The sequence below is a fragment of the Setaria italica genome, chromosome V, assembly GCF_000263155.2.
Source record: "Setaria italica strain Yugu1 chromosome V, Setaria_italica_v2.0, whole genome shotgun sequence".
NCBI classification, from domain to species: domain Eukaryota; kingdom Viridiplantae; phylum Streptophyta; class Magnoliopsida; order Poales; family Poaceae; genus Setaria; species Setaria italica.
The window spans coordinates 33,598,539-33,619,414 of NC_028454.1; the positions used below are offsets into that span (position 1 = coordinate 33,598,539).

The window sequence follows — 20,876 nt, forward strand, 5'->3', positions numbered from 1 at the left end:
AATATGAGCTAATTACAAAACTAATAGCAGAACCTCTAGGCTAAATCGCGATATGAATCTATTAAGCCTAATTAATTCATCATTAGCGAATGGTTACTGTAGCACCACATTGCCAAATCATGGACTAATTGGCTTAATAGATTCATCTCGCGATTTAGCCTAGAGGTTGTGCAATTAGTTTTGTAATTAACCAATATTTAATACTCCTAATTAGTGTCAAACATCCGATGTGACAGGGGCTAAAATACCCTATGTGCCAAACACCCCCAAAGTCTTCACCAACGCAAAGGTCAAGGTGCATGCCCCTTTGCCTCTGTTTATTTCCTTGGATTGGAGATGAAATGAAACGAGGTCAAGGCCGTGAACCGGAGCATCGGACCACAGCTAGTCGTGTTCGCTGCGATGTCAAACGGGTTCGGTGCCGTAACGTCGACGCGAAGACTGCCCCGGTTGCGCACAAACTTGTGAGTCACAGGGCTTGACCCCTGACTCCTGTGGCTCTGCGGCGCGCGCTTGGAGTGGAAACCTTGTGGATGCTCCATCGCCTAGCCGAAAGCTAGGCAAGCGATCAAACAATTCATATGGCCATGCCCTGCTCGTGTTCTTTCTTTATCCCGTGGCGGTATCCGCATGGGTGCTCGTTTGACAAGCGTGCGTCGCATGGCCGTGTGCAGGTTCAGAACACACAGGCAGGGGGCAACGGTACGGTGCCCTGCATTTGTCAATGCCTACAGTGCTAGAACCGCTTTTGAGATGCGTTCACAAGCAGATAATCTCGCGATTAGCAACGTGTACCTGAACGTACGTTCAGTTAGTTCTGCGATGAAGATGTGTGCGTCATCCGTGCTCAGCTTCTTCCTATTTACTTTCAGTCCGGTGCTAGCTCCACTCTGAAACTGGGTCGCGGGGCATGACGTCGCGTGAAACAGAAAAGATGAGGCAAGTTTTACGCAGTAGCCACACGGTTTCCGCGGATCCGCCGAGAAACAAAAACACATTTGGCACGGAGTGCACACTCGGGGGAAGAACGAGCTGCGATGCACCTTCCCAGGCCCATTTTTCTACCGGGAAAAACAAAAGAAAAGACGCAACTTCACCACGTGCCTGCAGATGGTTCAGAGGTAAAAAACAAATAATAAGCGCTACTACTTGTATGTATATGCATACACATGCTTGTGGTTAATTGCAATCAGACGGATTGACTATGCTCAAAGGTAGCAGATGTAGTATAAGTGTATAACATACTGGTCAAACACCCGCTATTATGGTGGCGAAAACATTTTAAATACGAGCGGCCACGGCGCGATACGGCGACAGGGACGAACAATGATACGGTCGGGATCGGGACGGGGAGACGGACGGCTCCGCGAGACGGTCGCCGCCTGGCCCACGACCACGAGGCCACGCCCCACCCGGCCCGGCACCAACCCTGTGGTGCTGCCCGCTATAAAACGCGCCTGCGCTCCCGCAGGCTGCAGCCTCGCTTCGCTTGATTGCTAGCCTTGTTGCCAGTGATTGCCTTCTGCCATCTTCTGCCAAAAACGCACGCCCACCCGGCCGCGCCCCCGCACAGAAGTTCACGCTGCCGCTGCAGCTGCAGCCGCAGTCTGCAACGCCCCGTCCCGTCCCCCGTGCCGCGCCGAGGCCAAGGGCTTCCCCCACCGGCTGCTGCTCGCCGTGCCAGTTCCCTACACGTGCGCGCGCGCGTCTGATAATTCGGAGGTCGGAGCCGATACGGTGAGAAAGAGAAGAAGTTGGAGCGGGGATGGGTCGGGCGCCGTGCTGCGACAAGACGAGCGTGAAGCGGGGGCCGTGGTCGCCCGAGGAGGACGAGCTGCTGCGGAGCTACGTCCAGAACCACGGCACCGGCGGCAACTGGATCGCGCTCCCCCACAAAGCCGGTGAGTTTACATCGGTGCTGCGATAGATGGATAGATACTTGTGCACATACAAGCAATTTGATGATTTTCTCATAGAATTCTGATGGTTTGTGGTCATATGATGTGCTCTCGCAGGGCTGAACCGGTGCGGCAAGAGCTGCCGGCTGCGGTGGCTCAACTACCTGCGCCCGGACATCAAGCACGGCGGCTACACGGAGCAGGAGGACCGGATCATCTGCTCCCTCTACAACTCCATCGGGAGCAGGTGGTCCATCATCGCCTCCAAGCTGCCGGGCCGGACGGACAACGACGTCAAGAACTACTGGAACACCAAGCTCAAGAAGAAGGCCATCGCCATGAACCAGCAGCAGCAGGACTACTACCACCACCAGCGCGGCTCGGGCGGCCGCGGCCGCCGCGGCGCCCCCCAGACCCAATGCGCCTCCATGCACCCGTCGCCCGCGTCCGCCTCGTCCGCGGTCACCACCGCGAGCCCCGGCGACGCGGCGTGCAGCTTCGGGCCCATGTTCTCCTCCCCGACGCCGCTGCAGGCACAAGCGGTGCTCGCGCGCTACGACGGCGCCGCGACAGCGCCACTGCCGCCACTGCAGCAGCAGCATCAAGCGTCTTCGCTCGCGGAGTTCTCCCCCGCGCCGCCGCCACAGCCCGCCGGCGCCAGCATCATCAACAGCTGGGCCGGCGGCCTGGCCATCGACGACATGTTCCTGCCCGAGCTCCTCGGGGTCGGCGACTTCCCGCCGGGCGACCTCTTCGGCGGCGGGTTCGCGCCGCTGCTGCAGGACCGGGCGTCATCCCTGCAGGAGCTCGCGGCGTGCTACTTCCCCAACGCGCAGGCGGCGGAGGTGTGGGCGGCCGCGGATCACGTCAAGCCGCCGGCGGCCGGCCTGTGCCACAGCTTGACATAAACGAGAGACGGAGAGGGACTACACTAACGCTCCGTCCACGCGCGCGCGGAAGCTTCGGCAATGACTCATGGCTAGCGTCGTCTCTTGCTAGTTCTTGGCTCTCCCTGTCCATCGATCGATCTCTCCATGACCAAGAGGTCATTACATGTACATTATCTTATGGTCTGTGACTCGTAGCGCCATGTCATAGAGAAATTATTAGTTGTGGATTGATGATGCCAATTCGCCATTGCTATAGCTTGGCTTCTGTTCGGCCTACCAACCAGTCAGTCAGTCATGAGCCGGTCACTGTTCAGAACTATTCTCCAGTGCCATTGTTTCCCGCTGTGATAATGACATGGCAGGGCTCGCTCTTCCTTCCCCGCGTGCCCCTAGCTTTTAGAGATGAAGTCGTAGTTTCGAGCAACCAATGCAAGTCGTCTCGAGTCTAAGCACTCAATTAATTCACGTAGAATTATACTACTGTCTACTGGTAGTAGTAGCCGCGACCTGTCACTTTCCCGGGACTGTCAAAATCACAACCCGGATGCAATATCTCGATCGCCTTCGTCCCATGGCCTGCGCTTGTTTGCGACCTGACTACTACCTGAGTGGCTGAGTCAGGCTACGTGAAAGCGCTCGGTGCGCTGTGCATGCGCTCGCGTCTCTCCTCGTCATGATCGCGCGATGACGACGGCGGCCGGCGCGCGAGGCGGCGGCGAGGCCGGCCGGGCGGGCGGGGGTTGGTGCGCGGGGTGCCGTGTGCGCTCGCGACACCGGCATGGACCAGCGCGCATGAGGCTCGCGTGCATGCACGGGCCAGGGGCGAAGGGCAGCAGCGCCCGCGCGCGGACCGGGTCCTCGCCGACCGAGCCGTTGGATTCTGTTGATCATCAAAGGAGGCCGCGAGATCGATCGGCCGGCCGGTGCCAATCACCGGCGCCGCGCGGGGAGAAATAGCGTAGCGAGGCGTGTGGACGCAAGCAACTCCCTTGAGAAAGGATGATATGATTGGGTTGGATTCTCATCCCTCTCCCTGTGCGCATACCAAACCACGTTGCATTTGATTAATGGTACTTTCCATCTGGTTCCAGTACTTGATCTTTGTCACGTCTCGATGATGTCCCTCTTGGAGCACATGGCGCGCGGCGTACGTTGGGATTGGCGTTGGATAAACTAGCCACATTTAGGCATGTCTCCCATTGTTTATCGCAGGGATGTTTTTGACACTCGTGCTGCCTGCAAGAGAAACTTGTGCTGCGAGAGAAAAGTGACCGTCTAGCTCGAGTAGTAGCTATAGAGTATAAACGATGACCATGTCCAACTATCAGTTTCAGTGAAGCTTCCTTGCCATGCACGCACGCGATAGCCCCACACGTAAGCACCAATTACCGGCTCAATTATTCTCACTCGACCGTCGTAAAAAAGATTCAGCACCGTACAAGAGCCTCTCTTTTTGTGTGTGTGTGTGTGTGTATCGACACCCAGTACGAACGAACCTTTCCTCATCTCTTTCGTTTGTCATGGACCACAAGGAACCGGACACACCTTTCACGCGAACAGTGACGGCACGCATATGCTAATCTCCCAATAAAAAACCACTACACTAGGAACATAGAGTATACATTGTTACATGTACATGACATCCTTAGTGACACACACCAATCATCGTGCCATTATATAATATACCGCGCTCACATATCTTTTGCATCGGGACTCGGAAATCCCAGGCCGGACGCGATATGGATTCACGGATGGATATGGGGCGCCCCAATATTTTTCTCCCGGATTCTGCAAGAGCCTGCTCCGGCGACGACGTCCGTGTCAAAGCGCGGTGCCCTGCCCCCCGTCACCGGCCGGTCAGAGGCGCCGAGGTCTCTCTGCTGACACCGTGGCTGAAGGGAAGGTTCGAACTGGCCTGCCTTGCCCGGTCTCCGCCCTGCCCGTCTGGCCATGACGCACGCGCCAGTGGCCATGGTTACAACCATCTCATCAGTCACACCACGCACGCACGCACGCTCGCACGGCCAGGCTCCTCCGGTCCTCCCTCTCCCTCCGATGGATGGGCGGCGTGGGTGTGGGATGCATTGGCGCTCTCGCAGCGTCACGTCGCGCGTCACGGGCAACGGACATGGGCCAAAAGGCACGTAGGACTGACTATGCTCGAGAGATGTAAATATATAAATCTGGCTATAAGTAAGCTATCCTTTCCTGTGTCTCGAAATGTAGGAGACCGGTCCTGATCCTTATCTGATCGACGGGCGAGGAGATGTTTAAAGAAAGGGTAAAGCGTTTGCTCTGATTGGCATGATGATCCCGAAGGGATTGTTTAGTCAAGGGCCGGGTGACTAAAAAAACTGAAGGTCGGTGGCCTTTTGGTGGTCGGAAATGGTATGGCTGTACGGTGTGTAAGCCTTCTTTTGCCATAGTTGTAGGGACCGTGCTACTTTACTTGACGAGTAAAGATTGTCAAAGAAGTGGTGCTACCAGTGACTACTGAGCTATATATACGGTGTTGAGGCGTGCATGTAGATGTAGAAATAATTCAGTTTGGTAACTTTGCGTCATCGGTAGCGTAACTTGTGTGGGAAACTTGTGCCATTTGGGTTCTTGTATGCACATACCATTCCTCAATAGTGTGCCTGGCCTGACTTTTACCGAGTTTTGACTATGCATTGCAGGTGAAAGACTAACGCCCTATTCCTTCACTCAATGTTAACTTGTTAAGCTCTTGCTCTAAATGTAATGCCAACTCTTTGCCTTTTTGCCCACCTGCTATCCAGGCATGGTCAAATGAATAGGGTAGAGAATAATTATGTGATAGGATAGAGATAGATGCATGTGCCATAAAACCGAAACGGCAAAAGGATAAAACTTTACGCAAAACCTTAAATCCAGACAAATGCATCCGACGCTCTCTAGAAGAAAATGGTGACAGGAACAAGTTGCCGGGCTCCAATACGATCGCCAGCTAGGCAGATAACCGTCTCTTTTCCCCAGGGTTAAAGCTGCACACCTGTTAGCTCAGAAACAGAGCTGTAAACGGTGCGCCATAGCTTTCGTTCAGGCTCTGTCACTGGAAAATTTAGCATTCGTCTCGAAACTCAGTACCGGTTGCGTTTTGATCCGGTACTAATGAGAGCATTAGTATCGAACCTAGCGGTTAGTCCTCGAGGAGTCCCTCGTGACCCCCTCTAGTACCGAGTGGAGGCTTCACCCGGTACTAATGTGCCTGACGGCCTTTAGTACCGGGTGCAGGTTTCACCCGGTACTAGATCGCAACCTCCTCTCATGCATTAGCCCCCCTCTCTCTCACCCCACGCTCACCCCCCCTCCCCACACTTATCGGCTCGTCCCCTTATCCTCTCACCCACACCTCTCTTTTCTTCTCCCCGCCGAATCCCCCCTCTCTCTCTCCAGCTGAATCCTCTCCCCCTCCCGCACACAGATCCCATCACTGCCCCTCTCCTCCCCCTCCGCTCGCCTCTTACCTCTTCCATGTGCCGAGGAGCGGCAGAGGCAAGAAGAGAGGACACGGCGGAGCAAGGAGCGGCCGAACTCTGGCGGGAGGGCGTGGCGGTGGAGCGTCAGTAGGGCGTGGTGGAGCAAGGAGCGTGTGGATCTTGGAATAGCGGCCACCTCTCCCTCAGATCCGACGGCGGCGGCAACCGGCGGGCTGAGGGGAAGTGACGGTGGCTGAGCAACGTAAGAACGCCGCTTCCCTGCCTCCCTCCCTCCCTCTCTTCGGTACGGGACTCATGTGTTGTGCGGCCGGGGCTCCGGTGTTCGGGCAGATCGGCAGTGGGTGCGACCAGGGATCCGATCAACGGATTTTTTATTTTATTTTTTAATACTCCTTTAGTACCAGTTAATTGATCCGGTATTAAAGGAGGGTTTGAACCCGGTACTGAAGGCACGTTCCTCTCATCGGCTGTTGATCTGGGGAAAAAAACTTTCACAAGGGAGCAAATGCAAGAGACAGACAGGCGAGGAAACCTGGGCGAACGGCTGGCTACACACGTGCGCCCTCTGCTTGGTTGGTTACTTGCGAGCCACATGCATGCCGGCGGTTCCAAGTAAAGTGCATGGGATTGGGAGCACACCGTGGTGGGTGCCTCGACGGGCTACTGCCGCTGCTAGCTAGTCTGGGAGGAGAGTGCAAATCATGCGTGCGGTGTCTCTCTCTCCTATATATATCGCTGTCCCTACCAACCTAAAAAGGGATAAAAGGAAACAAAGGGCGAACACATCTTAGCTGCACCCCAAAGTGTTATGAAGCTGTCAGAAAAGGACGTGCACTTTCGCAAACCGCATGGGGCGCGACGAGCAGCAACCACCTGCAAAACTGCAGATCACAGGGCTCAGGTGTGCCTAGCAAAGATATTTAGGCCCTTTTTTTCGGTTTTTCTTTCAGACCAGTACGTACGTATTCCCTGCAAAATTCCCGATGCGCATGTGTACGCTGTGTTTCTCTCATTAGTCTCTGGCACTGGTTCATAGCGTATCAGTGGAGAAATCTCTGTGTGGATGAGCTTTCTCTATGCTTCATCGAAAAACGCTGGAAAAGGTTTCTTGAAAAAGAAAGGAAACGAAAGCAGCAGCTTGAACGAACGAGTCCTCGAGGCTGCAGGACGAATCGGTCCTCTGACTTCGGCCTGAAACTAGCCAGATTTGTTTGCAATTGTTGCACCGTCTGGAAGTCTGAACAGAGGCGAATGAGAAAAGTGGTGGTGGTGGTGGCCTCGCCGTTGATCATCCCGTCTGCTGCGCCGTCGCTCTCGGGGGCGTCAGGCGTCAACCCCCCCGGTTGATCTCCCTCGCCCTCGCCCGCCGAGCACCGAAATAATAATCCCCCCCTCGCGCCGCTTGCCCTTGTCGCCTAGCCGGCCTTGAATATTCCCGCGCCGCTTTGGAGCATCTGACGAGAAAGAAAGAGATGCTGGGCCTCCCCCTCTTATCCTGAAGGAGAGCTACCGGCCAGGCACGGCTCGACAGCGTGTCAACGTCGGCGTCAGCCTGTGCTTAATTCTTCTCACTGGAATGGAACTGGCCTGTTGCTGTACTAGGTAATGATCCGCCTGCGTTTTCGAGCTGCTGTTGCTAGCCTGCTTTGGCATGGACTACCCTATGCTATGAACCCTACGAGTTTGAGTTTTTCACTCTTTAGGGACACGGTAAAGCTGAAGCAGCAGCAGCCATATCTTCCTGAATCAGTTCTATTCTATCTCTCCCTCTAGCGTTTGTCAGCTTGTGTGCGGCTGCCAATGTCGTGCATGCATATTCCTCCGGTGGTGTTTGATGTGCTAACCATCGGCCATCGGCCTCACCTAACGTAGGGCTAGCTATAGCTTAGCTGCGAGGGTAAGGTCAACGCTTCTGCTCGCACACATCAATCGGTCGAGCGGCATTCAGCTCCATGACCAGGACGCGGCATGGCCCCCCTGCCCCGATCCAGCGATTCTTGCTTTCCTTTCTTTTCCACCCCTCTGTTGTAAAATCACGCATGTACTTGCTATTCACATTCACGCGTGCGTCTGATCCCTGATCTGATCTGATCGCGTCTCCAGAGAGCATATATTCCTAACCCTGCAGTGCAAGGACAGTAACAAGACGGCAGGGAGCTGACAGCTTTGCTCATGTGGACGCAATGGCCAGCCGGACACGGCAAATCTTTCTCCGGCACCTGCATCCCCCAGACCCAGCGGGTAAAAGCCTTGGAAAAGATGGATCGATCGTGCGCCTGAAACCCTGAAGCAACCCGTCGTCGATCTCGCGAATGTACGAATTCTAAAGTTCAGTCAAAGTTTCCAAAGGTTTTCTAGCCTGCTTAGGCCATGGCTAGTCGCCTAGTCCAACACCTTGTGCTTCCTCTCCACCAACCGTACACACACATTCCATGTCCCTTCCGTACACGCACCGGTACGTGCCACACCGACGTGTCCATCTACGTCCGTACGTCGTCGACGCTGTACACTCGGCAACAGGATCTCATATCTTTTACACCTCGCTCGCTGGCTCGCCGAGTCGTCTTCGTGCAGCAGGGCACGGATGGACCGGCCCGAGAGGCGACCACTCATCGTTCATCACTCACTCGCCCGGGAAAAGAAATAAAGAAAGGTGGCAGCGACGAAAGCTGCTGCGGCCTGCTTTATTAGCACAAGAGAGACACACACGGTGCGGAAAAGGGAGCTCCATGATTGTCAGCCGGGCGCGGATCAGGGGCCCTGCAAAACAACCGGAGCGAGCAAGCGGCGGCGAACGAAACGGAGCGATCGGACGGGACGAGAGATGGATCGGAGGAAAGAAGAGGGGGGGCCCGGCCGGCGGGGCAGCCAGCCGCGGCCGGGTAGTCGCGGCGACAGCCGCTAGTGCCTGCGGGCTGCTGAGAGAGACCCGGCCAGACCCAGCCGGCCCGGGCGTCCGGCCGACGACCTGGGGCTGTCAGCTTTGCCCTTTATCTGCAGGCTTAAGAGGAAAGCGGGTTGACGATTCCCCGGCTGCGATCATGCCGCCGCCTGACTGGCTGGCCGACGCGCTGCTGGAAGAGATAGAGGGGGATGCGTTTCAAGGAAGGCCATGACCCTGCCCGTCACGTCAACTTTTTTCCAAGAGAGGTGACGATGGGTGGAGATCGGATCAGCGGCTAAACGATGAGGTTTATTACTGCGGCCTTGTTGGACTCTTCCGTAGGTAGCGTACCAAATGATAGAAAATGAGATGGTCCTAAAGGGGGCTATTGGCTCGTACCAAGTCGATTTTTTTATTTTAACTTTTTTTAATTATATTTTTAACTAGGCTAGGCTAGGGTTAAGATAAGATGTTGAATGTTGAAGCAATGGAAGTTCACGTTGATAGATCGGAGTTGCAGTACACTTTTAGGTATGGTTCTGCCCTTAGATTTGACGTTTAGAAAATGTAACATATGTTTGATTTGATATTTTGGTAATGATTTAGTTGGAGGTATGCAATGTAGATGAATGGTTAGACCTATTCGTTGGCAACACAATGGTATTGTTCAAAAATCTAAATTCATGTTTGCTCACTTGTTGTGTAGGTGTATAAAAAATATCAGCGACCGGGTATGAATACAAGTGACACATAGGCTATATGCAGTATCCAAGTGAGTCGGATGCGGATGCTCTCGTACCTCCAGCCGTTCCGGTCCCAAATTGTAGATGTGGTGTGCCAGCCGAGGTGAAATAATTAAGGCACCCAAAAACCGTCGGAAGAGCCTACTATGTGTGCAAGTGAAAGTTTGATCCTATGCATGCAAGCCCTTGTTATTTTTTTTCAGTGGATAGATGGACTAGAAATATGATTTCAGGATCCACCTATTCCCATACGATATGACGAAGCTTGAACCATACCAGTAGTTCAGGCGTTAGGTTCCTCCTCCTCCAAACCTACCTCCAATGATCGAAGAGGAGAAGCAGGAGGTTGCCTGCAGGCATGTGAGGGGTCGTCCCTTATGCAAGTGTGGAGTTGCTACTAAGCTTATGCGTCTTAACATAGGGGTTGCACCTAAGTTCACTCCATTTTTCCGATGCTCGCTAAAGACACATGTACGTTTTGTACCATAATGTTTCGATCTTCTGCAAGTCATACTTGTATTTTTTTGAGATGTAGTATATGCAGGATGGATGGTCACTATGTGATTTCAATGAGTACATCCATGGGCCTAAGCTGTTGTGGCCAACGAGGAGCAAGTGCGGGAGTTCGAGACTATAAAGGCACCATGGCCATGTGAGTCATTTCCTAGTGATAGATGCAAGTGTGGTATATTGGCTACGCAAGGTGTGGTGTCCTCCGAGCTTGGCTATGGTTGGTTCTGTGGCAATGCATATGTCGAGTATTGGGTGAGGAACTATTCACATTTTTTTGTTGTGATGATTTGTGTCATTTTTTTTGTTGAGTTTGAAGACTTTTTTAAGGAGGGAAGGACATACGATTGGGAAGGCTTTTATGGTCACCATGAGTTAGGTAGTACATCAGAACCATGGAAGTCAAGAGAAACTAAAGCTTTGAGAGATAAGATTAGGTCTCAGTATGATGTGTCTATACCTAACAGTGACTTGTTATGGGAGAAAATATACCAAGACATGGTTCTCGAGACTTGGGTGGAGCCTAAAGGACTTTATATATCGGAAACTCTTATTAAGTATTGGAGGCAGAACAGAACCAAGTATCCATAGCCTCTAACTGAATGTGAGAGGAGAGAAAAGAAGAGGAAGTTGGAGGAGGAGAGGGAGTTGGAGAAACAAAGGTTGAGGGAGGAGCGAGCTCGCATAGGTTTTGTGGTTGATCCAAATGCAAAATACCTTAAGGGTTCATGGGAAGAATATTTTCAGCAGGTTGAGGCAAGGAAGAGAAGGATTCAAATGGAAGAGTTACAAGAAAGAGCAGAAGATGCGCAGATGGAGGCGATGAAAGCACTTGTTGCCGACTTACCTTTTGGTATGGCCTTTGGTAAGGGTGACAAGTACAACGGTAGAAAAGAAGATATGGCAAAGGAGGCACAGATGGAGGCGGTCAAGGCACTTGTGAGAGAGCTGCTTCAAGATAATGCTAATGTCGACAAGAAAGGGAAGGGAGTTGTTATTGCAGGGGATGATGATGAAGAAGATATGGGTGGGGTGATGATGAGTTACTATATGAAGGTGACTCCAACTAGATGAATGTGTTCATTGAGTTAGTACTTGTATTTCATTAGTTGTGAGAACTATGTTTATTTGTGAGATCTATGTATCCATGTGATCTAGTTCGCTCTGTATTTGTCTTGCATTGAACCATGGGTACTATAGATATTAATTATCGATGATACAACATTCAAAGTATATAAGTGGATGACGAACTACCAAATGGTGATACAATACTCGCAGTACATAAATAGATGACGAACTACCAAATGGTGATACAACATTTGCAGTACATAAATAAATGACGAACAACCAAATGATAAAAGACAAGTACTTAAATTTAGATAAACTACGACTACTACCCGTAGTAGTTCTGGCGTCCAGGTACCATTGGTGGCATGAAATGTCGATTCACGTTCCTCTCCTAGGTACCGTAGTTGTTCCTCAAGTTGCCTGATGCAATCAGTCATTTCGTCCTTCTCTTGTTGAAGATGGGTCACTTGGTTAACCTTCTGCATGTTCTCTTGCAACAACTGATTTATCTGATGATGTTTATGCATGTTGTCCTCTCCAATTGTTGTTTGACTAGGTGAAGATGACAAATGTACTCTTGGAGATGTGGTTCCATCTAGCCATCTATAACCTGCAATCGTTGATCTGCCCAAGAAGTTTAAACAAATGAATGTAATTCTTGAAAAATAGACATAATCGATGAGTTAAGAATGTAATCTTGAAGTGTGGGCAACGGAAAAAATGTCGTCCGGCATCACCAAAGAGCTCATAAACTTGAACCACCGCCTGTTCACCATGCCAGCAAGTAGGCCAATAGTCACATGTTAGTGGATTATGGGTTCCATAATAATCCTTAGTGCTGACATCTAGATTTGGATGGGGAGGAGGTGGATCCAAGGAACCTTGCATCCATGCCATGGATTCAATGTTCTACTTGTACTAGGTGATGATTTTGGAATACAGGCAAAGTTTGGTTTTATAGGGGCCCAAGACTAAGTTTTGGATAAGTTCAGGATTTTATTTTGCATTGCAAACATTGTTTGTCCAGTTGATGTGCCAAAGCACTGAAAAGGCTAGAGATGCACCTGAAAAAGCTAGGATCTCTGAAATAGGCAGGCGGCCCTGAAAAGGCTAGAGTTGCACTACAAAGTCTAGAGAGGCCTGAAAAGGCTAGCGGACTCTGAAAAGTCTACATATGTAGCATGTGGTAGTAATAAAGTCCCGGATTTCATTGCATACAAACACGAAAAGGCAATGGTGTTGTATGTATTGTTGCATGACACTACGATAACACATGCAACATCCGACATCATTGTCTTTGACATACACAATTTATTACATTTTGCAATGGCATGTGTGGCTCCCTTGTTTAGTAAATATGTTGAGCCTTACTAAATCTAACATGTCTTTGGTAAAGGAAAATAGCCGGTTGCAGTATCATAGATGTATCATCTAGTAGTACTAACTTTGTTAGGAGTATTGGGACGGTCCACCTTGTGAGTAGCCACCACCACCAGACGATAGAGGATAAGAAGGCCTATTCTTCTTCATGTGGTAACCGTGTTGACGCAAAAAAATCGGACAGTGGACCCGACTCCTGCGTCGAGCACACGATCCGGGAGGATCTGCTTAGCTCCTGTTCGGGTTATCGCACTGGTGCGGTTCACGCGATGTGCCAGTCAATCTGACCTGTTGATTGACAAGGAAGAACAGATGTCAAATTCCAGAGATTCAATTAGCTGAGTTTCCGATCTGCTTTAAAAGACGTATCAGCGGATTGGCCGATGTAATGTAAGGATGACCGGCTATGAGACAGCCGATGATCACATAGCAAATGAAAAAGGGACTGCTAGAGTAACTTAAATAATGCTACAGAGACAACACTCGAAACAGATCTAATCGGCTATATGATGATAAGCAATATGTTGATATAGCCGACAATTCGTGCCTCAAGCTGGATAACTGGTGATAAAAACTAAAATAATAGGCAAAACCTATCATTCTAGCAAATATCGATAACTAGTGAATAAATCTAAACGAAACAACAGCGATGCGCCCGAAGTTAAAGCTTAGATATTACTCGAAATGCGGAACTTACAAATTGGCTGGAAATCATGTTGATACAGCCCTACCAACTCGCACGAACTCGTGAAAAGAAAAGGATTTGGCGAAGTCGCCGACTTGAAAGTAAAGTTGCATGAAAAAAGTAGATTTGTATTGATGTTTTTAGATGCTTTTGTCAGCCTCACGAGGCACCTATTTATACCCTGTTACAACTCATTTCCTAACCGATTATGACTTAATATTCTATGTCTTATTCAAAGCAACAAATATTTACATACGGATACAACTCGCATCGGAGTCAAACACCATCCAATCCTCTATGGGCCAATCCTGTCTTCATCTTGTTACCGTCTTGGCCCATTCAGGCCCATATCGGTCGAGCTGTTCTGGCTTCCAATCGGCCAGTCCCCATTGATCTTATCGGCTAATTGGCCAAAACACTGTAGTTTCATCGGTCAATTTCTTTAGCCATAGCGTCTTGTTTAATCGCATCAGCCACTTTCTTCTCCTCTTGACGCCAACCCTGACATGTGTCAAAAACCGGCGTCAACAAACCGCACCTGCAGAATGGATCTGGACATATTGGGTCATCCTTGATGCTAATGACCCATGCATTGGTTTCAGCGTCCGCTTCATGGGTCTCGTTCCTCTGCTTTAGGTCAAAGATCTTACACTTCAAATACTTGATGTACTCTTTCATGTGCTCATGGATTGGAGGATCTACCCACTTGGCGTAGCGGCAATTTCCCTCGTCAAGACAATTTTGATGAGGCTGTTAGTTGTAACCATAGTACATTAATGAATGATTATGTAGGGTACGAGTACTCACTAATCCATAAGGGCACCTGAAGAAGTGATGGCCGCCCTTCCCATAGTCATTGTACATCTGCGCGACACAAGGCTCCCCATGGAGGCAAACTGGCCACGCATCCTTCCGATCATCATATGGCCTCAGTACGTGAGGCAGAATGAAATAACTCCTCCCTTTGAGAGGGAAGTGATCAACTGGTTCATCATACTTAGTAGGGCCAAATGAACCTGGCCAAGTGATGGTAGGAATGGCAGAAGTGGCACCTTGGCCCTTCTTCCCACAGCCTCTTCCCCCTGGTGCGGCCATAGTTTCTTACGCGGCCTCGTGGTGATTAACGAGGAGGTGGTCGTGGTGGTTCACGTCGTACGCGGCCTCAAGGAGCGGGTAGGGTAGATCCACCATCCTGAAATAGAATAAACAAAACTCGTTAGTAATAACCTTCTTTGCATGATTAGTAGAGTAACAAAAAAATATACTATCAATAAGGCATAAGTACAAGTATACTACATCTTAAAATGTTTAACATGCACGCTACTACCTCAAACGACTACCCTTAGGTTGGAAGAACGCTTGCTTTTCTTTTTCCCCTTAAATTTCTTGCCCTTACATATCTTCTTACAGCATGTACAATTCCTAATGAACTTGTGGCACTTGGAGCAACAATTTTTTGACTTGTCCACATCAAAATCGCCAGTCCCATAATCTGTTGAAAGCCTCCCATGCGACTCATCCATGTCGCCTCTCAAATGCTTCTTCTGCCTCCTACCCATTTTGCCTCTCTTCAATTCGGAGTTTGGCATGTACTCTAGGCCTTCATATGGCGGCTATTGTGACGGATCAAGGTAAGATTCAAAGCTGGATTCCCAAATTTTAATGGTGTGCTTCCTAGAGTACAATGGTGACATGTACATAGGGCTTTCAAAATTAAGACCTCTTGCCTTGCAAGTTGTAATCAAGTGTGAACATGGAAGGTGCAACAGTTGAGGAACCTTGCAGCTGCACGAACCTTCGTTGAGATCCACTCTGTAGTTCCGCCCTCCATGGCTCTCACAACCAATGTTAGTACTACCAGTACCTCTTACACAATATACCATTCTTTCTAACTCGTACGATTCTGGTAATTGGTTAACAGACCTTAGCTCAGCATCTGATATATAGTCATCTGCAACCTTACCATTCCTATGACCTTCATTCAACAGATCACGTGCCTTTTGCCATCTGTCCACAAAGTACGCGTTGCATGTTTGGAACGAGTACTCAATAATTCTGGCTGCGGGTCTACTTCGGATGCATTTGAAAACATTATTTAAGGATTCCGAATAGTTTGTGGTCATAATACCATAACGCATCCCTCCCTCATCGAAAGCCTGCAGCCATTTGTCCTTATCCTCCATTTCACCCTTCAACCATTGTTTAGCCTCATCATTCAAGTCCTTCACGAAGTCTTCTAACTTCTTATCAAATTCTTTCTCTGTATGTACCATGCATAAAACCTTCAACTTTCCAATTACTTCCTTATTCTTTTGGCGACGCCACATATTGGCGCAAAGTGCCTCGTGCACCACCTATGCACAAGCGGTGGAAAGCCATCCATGTGGTCGTTCGCACAATTTAGGAGGCCATAGTGATGATCTGAGATCATACATACTTGCCGTGATGGTCTAAGTACGTATCGGCAAACGAGTTTCATGAACCATGACCAACTGTCGTTGTTCTCTCTCTCGGCCAAGGCAAAAGTTAGAGGCACAAGCTGTTGTTCTGGATCTACAGCAACAACCATCATTAGTGTACCCTTATACTTCCCGGTCAACAATGTAGTGTTAACAAGTATCACAGGATGACAATGTTGGAAAGACACACGACATTGTGGAAAGCAACAAAAAACCCTTTGGAGGACGTGCTTAAAAATACCATTGTCAGGTTGCATCATGCCAGACGTGTGAGGGAACCATTTTATCCCAGGATTGTAGTAGGCCATAACGATGAGGACTCTAGGAACCATACCATATGACTCCTTCCAGTCTCCCCAAAGCAGTGCAATGGCGTGTTGTTTCGCCCGCCATGCCTTTAAATACTTGACACGGTATCCACTAAAGGCGAATATGGACTCCACGAGAGATGGCACCTATGTCTCGCTGTCGGCGCGGACAATACCTAGGATGCGTCGCCTAATGTACGTAGCTGTGCATTGGGCATGCACTCGCTTCGGCTGAGAAGAACGGCAAGTATGAGGTTGCACAATTTTTGAAATCCTCCATTGTCCTGTGCATCCTTGCTTGCACATGACATCATACCTTAGGTTCTTGTCAGAGTGAATTACACTGAAAAGCCTATGTAACCTCACTGCATAGTCGGCCAACAAAAACTTGAGCTTCTCAAAACTGTTGAACTTCATTCCCTTCTTAATCACTAGATTCTCACTATAGGGTATCCCTTCCGAATTCACCATAGTAGATTCACATATGGCTTTGTGGATCATGCTTAGGGAACGGATGGGAGTTCGACATGACATTCCTTCAACAGCTGCAACTCATTAAGGGTGTAATCAAAACATTCATCCACACGATCAATGTCCTCTACATCATGCACGGTTGTAGTGTTGACCTGCAGCCCATCCTCCTCGGATTGTGTTTCCTCCTCCTCAGATTCAGACTCATCCTCCTCAGTTTGTGACTCCTCCTCCTCACATTCAGGCCTATCTCTGACTCCTACATCTTCATGTGTGTTGGCCTGAACATCTTCTGCCCCATCCTTCTCCTCAAAGTCATCATCTTTGGAACCTAGAGATATGTCATCACCATCTATATTTGCTTCTTCCCGCTCAAAAATATCATTGGAAAATTCATCATTCGCAATGGCCAAGCCAAAATCAGATTGGCTTTCACCTAAACCATGTTGTGAAATTGTTGACTCTTGGGTACCATTCTCAACCACTAACTGGACTTCATCTCTCAAGGCAACATTTGCGCTAGGCCTAGGACAAATATCAACTACCACCTCCAAACATACAACATTTGCATGCTCAACTACCTCCTTGTATTGCTTCCAATTAGACTCGAATGCTAAGTTCATACGAACGCAATGAGGTCTAACTTTCCAACAATCAAAACGGCCTCTCAATGTCATCTCATCCACTCCACATCCATACTTTCTCATTGCACGGTCAACTAAATCTTTAAAACTTGGACGAGCATCGAACAATTCCACTACCTCATTCATATTCTCAAACTCCCCATTCTCTTTCACAATTCCACCATGAAACATACAAACTAAATGATCCATCTACAAAATACAAAATACAGCTCATTTACTACGAACAATAACACTAAACTACATTAATTCGACAATTCAGACAAATAAACCTACACATGCCATGTACACTACATAAATACATCAATAACTATATAAATCAATGCATGCAACTACTTCTACATGTTAAAATCGCAGGCAGAGAGTCGACTGAGTATGAAGTAAGCATCCATTACTACATAACAAACTTGTAAATCATGAAAATTTCAAAATGAAATCCTAAACCTAGTTCACCTAAACACCCTCCGAGAAAGAAAAAAGTAGGGGATAACTTCCCAACGACGCGAGGATCGATTCCCCCCACTTTTCCCACCTCAAATCACCGGATTTGGGGGGGGGGGGGGGGAGGGGAGCAGAGGAGGTGGCTCGGGAGGAGGGAGAGAGGAGGAAGGGCTGGCGTGCTTGTCAATACTGGGCGCTGTCGCGCCAGGCGGCTTGTCACGCCAGTGCATGTGGCGCAGGAGGATCTAGCCCAGTTAGCGCCACACCAGCGTGGTAGCGCTACCGCGCTAAGGCATGTGGCGCGGCAGCAACGCCTACCTGCCGCACCATAGTCCACGGCGTGACCAAAAGGGTCACCCGTACAAATAAAGTTGGGATGGGTTATTTTTAAAAATATCTTTAAAAAAGGGGTTAAAAATAAAAAATTCAGCCAAGTCCTAGCTCCTAGCTAGGAACTCTTGTGTATGTACCGTGTCACGTTGTGGCATCATTCGCTCGTCAGCGGTTGGTTTTCTTGTAAAGAGTATGGCCGACTTGTCACCTTTGAACCCCCTAGCGCTGAGTCAATGGTACTTTCTGTCATGACATATTGACACATCACATTGTGCAACTAGTCATGTAGTAGTCTGAAGACCAAAGGGTAAACATGTGTATAAAAAAAGTTGAGAGCTTCGCACTTCTATGGAGCTTGTGCTTTCACACTTTGGTTTATGGCATTTGATTATGCTAAACGAGAGTGCAAACGCGTCAAGGTTTCATGGAAGCTGATGCAAGCTAGCTAGTACTGGTACCATTTTGTATGTGGCATTCTTTGAAAAAATCAGGCACGCAAAGGAACGGGGGAAGACTAGGGCACTATGCGTCTCCAATTGGAGAGACCCTGTTGTTTTGACTCGTCCTTCTTTTTTACAGTTTCTTTTACCCTGCCCTGCATAAGTTGGACCAGTTGATGTTGTTTGTTGTCCCAGCCACAACAAGCTTTTCCCTGTGCTCGTTGACCTAGCTTTCTGATGAGAAGCTGTCAAGTCTCTTAAAACTGAGTTGGAAAATTGGCGCTTTTTAAAGCGTTCGTGTGAAGCAAGCAAGCAACCAAAGCGAGCGTTGTCTTGGGCAGCCTTTCCCGGAGCATGAGTTTAGCTAGTGCTTGTGCAGGTACTCCTCATTATAGAACTGCTAATTATGCTCATTATAGAACTCGTGATTATTAAATGTGTAAGCCGCGTCATACGGCTTGTACGATAGTGAAGGAGTAAGAATATTGGCATGCACAACGAGGTCCTCGTTTTGTCGGAGGCACCTACCACGAATCCGCCCAATCTTTACGGAAGGATTTGCAATAGACAAGACCAAACAAAACAGAAAGACAATCAGATCGTGGCGATCGATGGGCCGGTGATCCCGTTGCAGTAAAAGGCTGATTTCTAGTGGTATTTACATGGTAGCGTCTACAAAAGATAAGATGCTTGCTTCCAACTATTATGTTTCTGTACAAAAGATGGAAAAGTTGAAAATCAGGGGGGGGTCAGTGGTGACTGTTCTACATTTTTCACCATTTAACCAGTGGTGTATCGCTAGTTCATTTTGTATGCAAAATTGGTAAACAAAAGAAAAACTAGGATGAGGCAATGGGCCGACCTCATCTGCTCGCTTGCATCCCTACTCCTAGCCCTCACTGCTGACATCCATCTTCCGGGTCTGAGCTTTGAACATTGTGGCAATATCAGCGACCGTGCTGCAATCCTCTGGGCTCCGATCTGGAACCGAGCGGATGTACCTCGGCATCCTCACCGAGATGCCACGCGATGGGTGGACATACCCAATGGCCGCATGGTGAACAGGCGATAGGGTGAGGTCTGCACGGGAAAACAAAGGAGGATAAACACACTGCTCGCCGTGATATAATGCTCCACGATGTCTAGCCTATGTGTTAGAAGTATTGGTAGCAGGAGGCTAGCAGCTTTCAAGTGGAAAAATGTTCATAGTTGGGTTTTCATGTTACCTGCGCCTCGGACCTCCCAAACTTGTTCTGCAGTGAACCACACCTCTGGTTGCTCATCTGTTTTGTAGTAAACAGGCTTCCTGAGCAGTATCCTTTCCCCAGAATAAAACTCCTTCATCTGTAGGTTAAATTCCAAACATCAAAAGCATAACCAGAGGGTGTTTCTACAGAAGCGGAGAGTTTTTGACACACTGTTTGATTTATATTGAGTTTGAAGTATAAAAATAATATAAACAACTCATTGATTTATGTGATTCACATTGTAAGGAAATCAAATGTCACATAGCTCGGAGCTCATTTATCCGTGCTGCTCATTTATCCTGCACATTGTAGTTTATAAGATGTAATTTCCTTGCAATGTGAATATGTAGTTTCTGTACCTGCTCATTTATTTATTATCTCTATTGAGTTTGAAGTATAAAACGCTACTAGGAACAAGTGTTCCATTGAAACATCAAAGCAGCAATGCATCCATACCTCTTTATAGAACTCATCTGAGAAACCAGACATAACACGGCATACACTTTGGAACTCTTCAGTTTCAGGGTTGTAGCATGCCATAAGAAAAGGACTGTACCTGTACAGACAAATTTGTACAGACTATGTCGGTACTGTTCAGTAATAAATAATAAAAGAAATGAAAAGGAGAATCCACTAGGACTAAACCTACCATCCAGCTTTCCGCCCATTTCCATACCATGCACCGACTGGAACTAAGTCAAGGCTATCACCTAAGCCTTCCACGTAGTCACGCTTGACCTGCAAACAATGATGAGGGCATATACTTCAGGAAACACAGAAGATGTCAAACATTTCTCCCTTAGTGAAATCTGTTTGCACCTTTAACCATGATTCACAGCGTTTGGAAGCAGAGTATCCAGCATCAACATCCAAAGTCTTTAACATTATACCCTCACAAGAAGACTCGCATGCCTTTTTGAAAAATGTGTTCATTCTATGCAAAGTGCTAGAGTTGTCTGGTGAAGCTTCGCTGGCTTCTACCTACATGGTAGAAATTGATTGATTCATGTGCAGTTA

The 20,876-nt window shown here is 48.8% G+C and overlaps 2 protein-coding genes across 4 annotated transcripts in view; one reads left to right on the plus strand and one right to left on the minus strand.

The window, feature by feature from the left end:
- Nucleotides 1-1,491: 1,491 nt before the first annotated feature.
- LOC101757724 (transcription factor RAX2) lies at nucleotides 1,492-3,195 on the plus strand. The gene is made up of 2 exons (XM_004969514.4): nucleotides 1,492-1,901; nucleotides 2,016-3,195. The coding sequence occupies exons 1-2, from the start codon at nucleotides 1,766-1,768 to the stop codon at nucleotides 2,804-2,806; spliced, it is 927 nt and encodes a 308-aa protein (XP_004969571.1). The 5' UTR covers nucleotides 1,492-1,765; the 3' UTR covers nucleotides 2,807-3,195.
- Nucleotides 3,196-19,214: 16,019 nt separating this feature from the next.
- The window catches only part of LOC101758137 (DNA ligase 6), a 10,732-nt gene continuing 9,070 nt past the window's right edge, over nucleotides 19,215-20,876 (minus strand). The window contains exons 16-20 of one of the 3 annotated variants that reach the window (XM_012846390.2): nucleotides 20,679-20,840; nucleotides 20,509-20,597; nucleotides 20,316-20,415; nucleotides 19,839-19,956; nucleotides 19,215-19,692 (exon numbers count right to left, since the gene is read on the minus strand). In XM_012846390.2, the coding sequence (XP_012701844.1) occupies nucleotides 19,502-19,692; nucleotides 19,839-19,956; nucleotides 20,316-20,415; nucleotides 20,509-20,597; nucleotides 20,679-20,840 (660 nt within the window). In that variant the 3' untranslated portion in view covers nucleotides 19,215-19,501. Of the gene's footprint in view, nucleotides 19,693-19,838; nucleotides 19,957-20,315; nucleotides 20,416-20,508; nucleotides 20,598-20,678; nucleotides 20,841-20,876 lie in introns of those variants that run through there. The other 2 variants (XM_012846391.2, XR_001164115.2) reach the window with 2 other exon arrangements.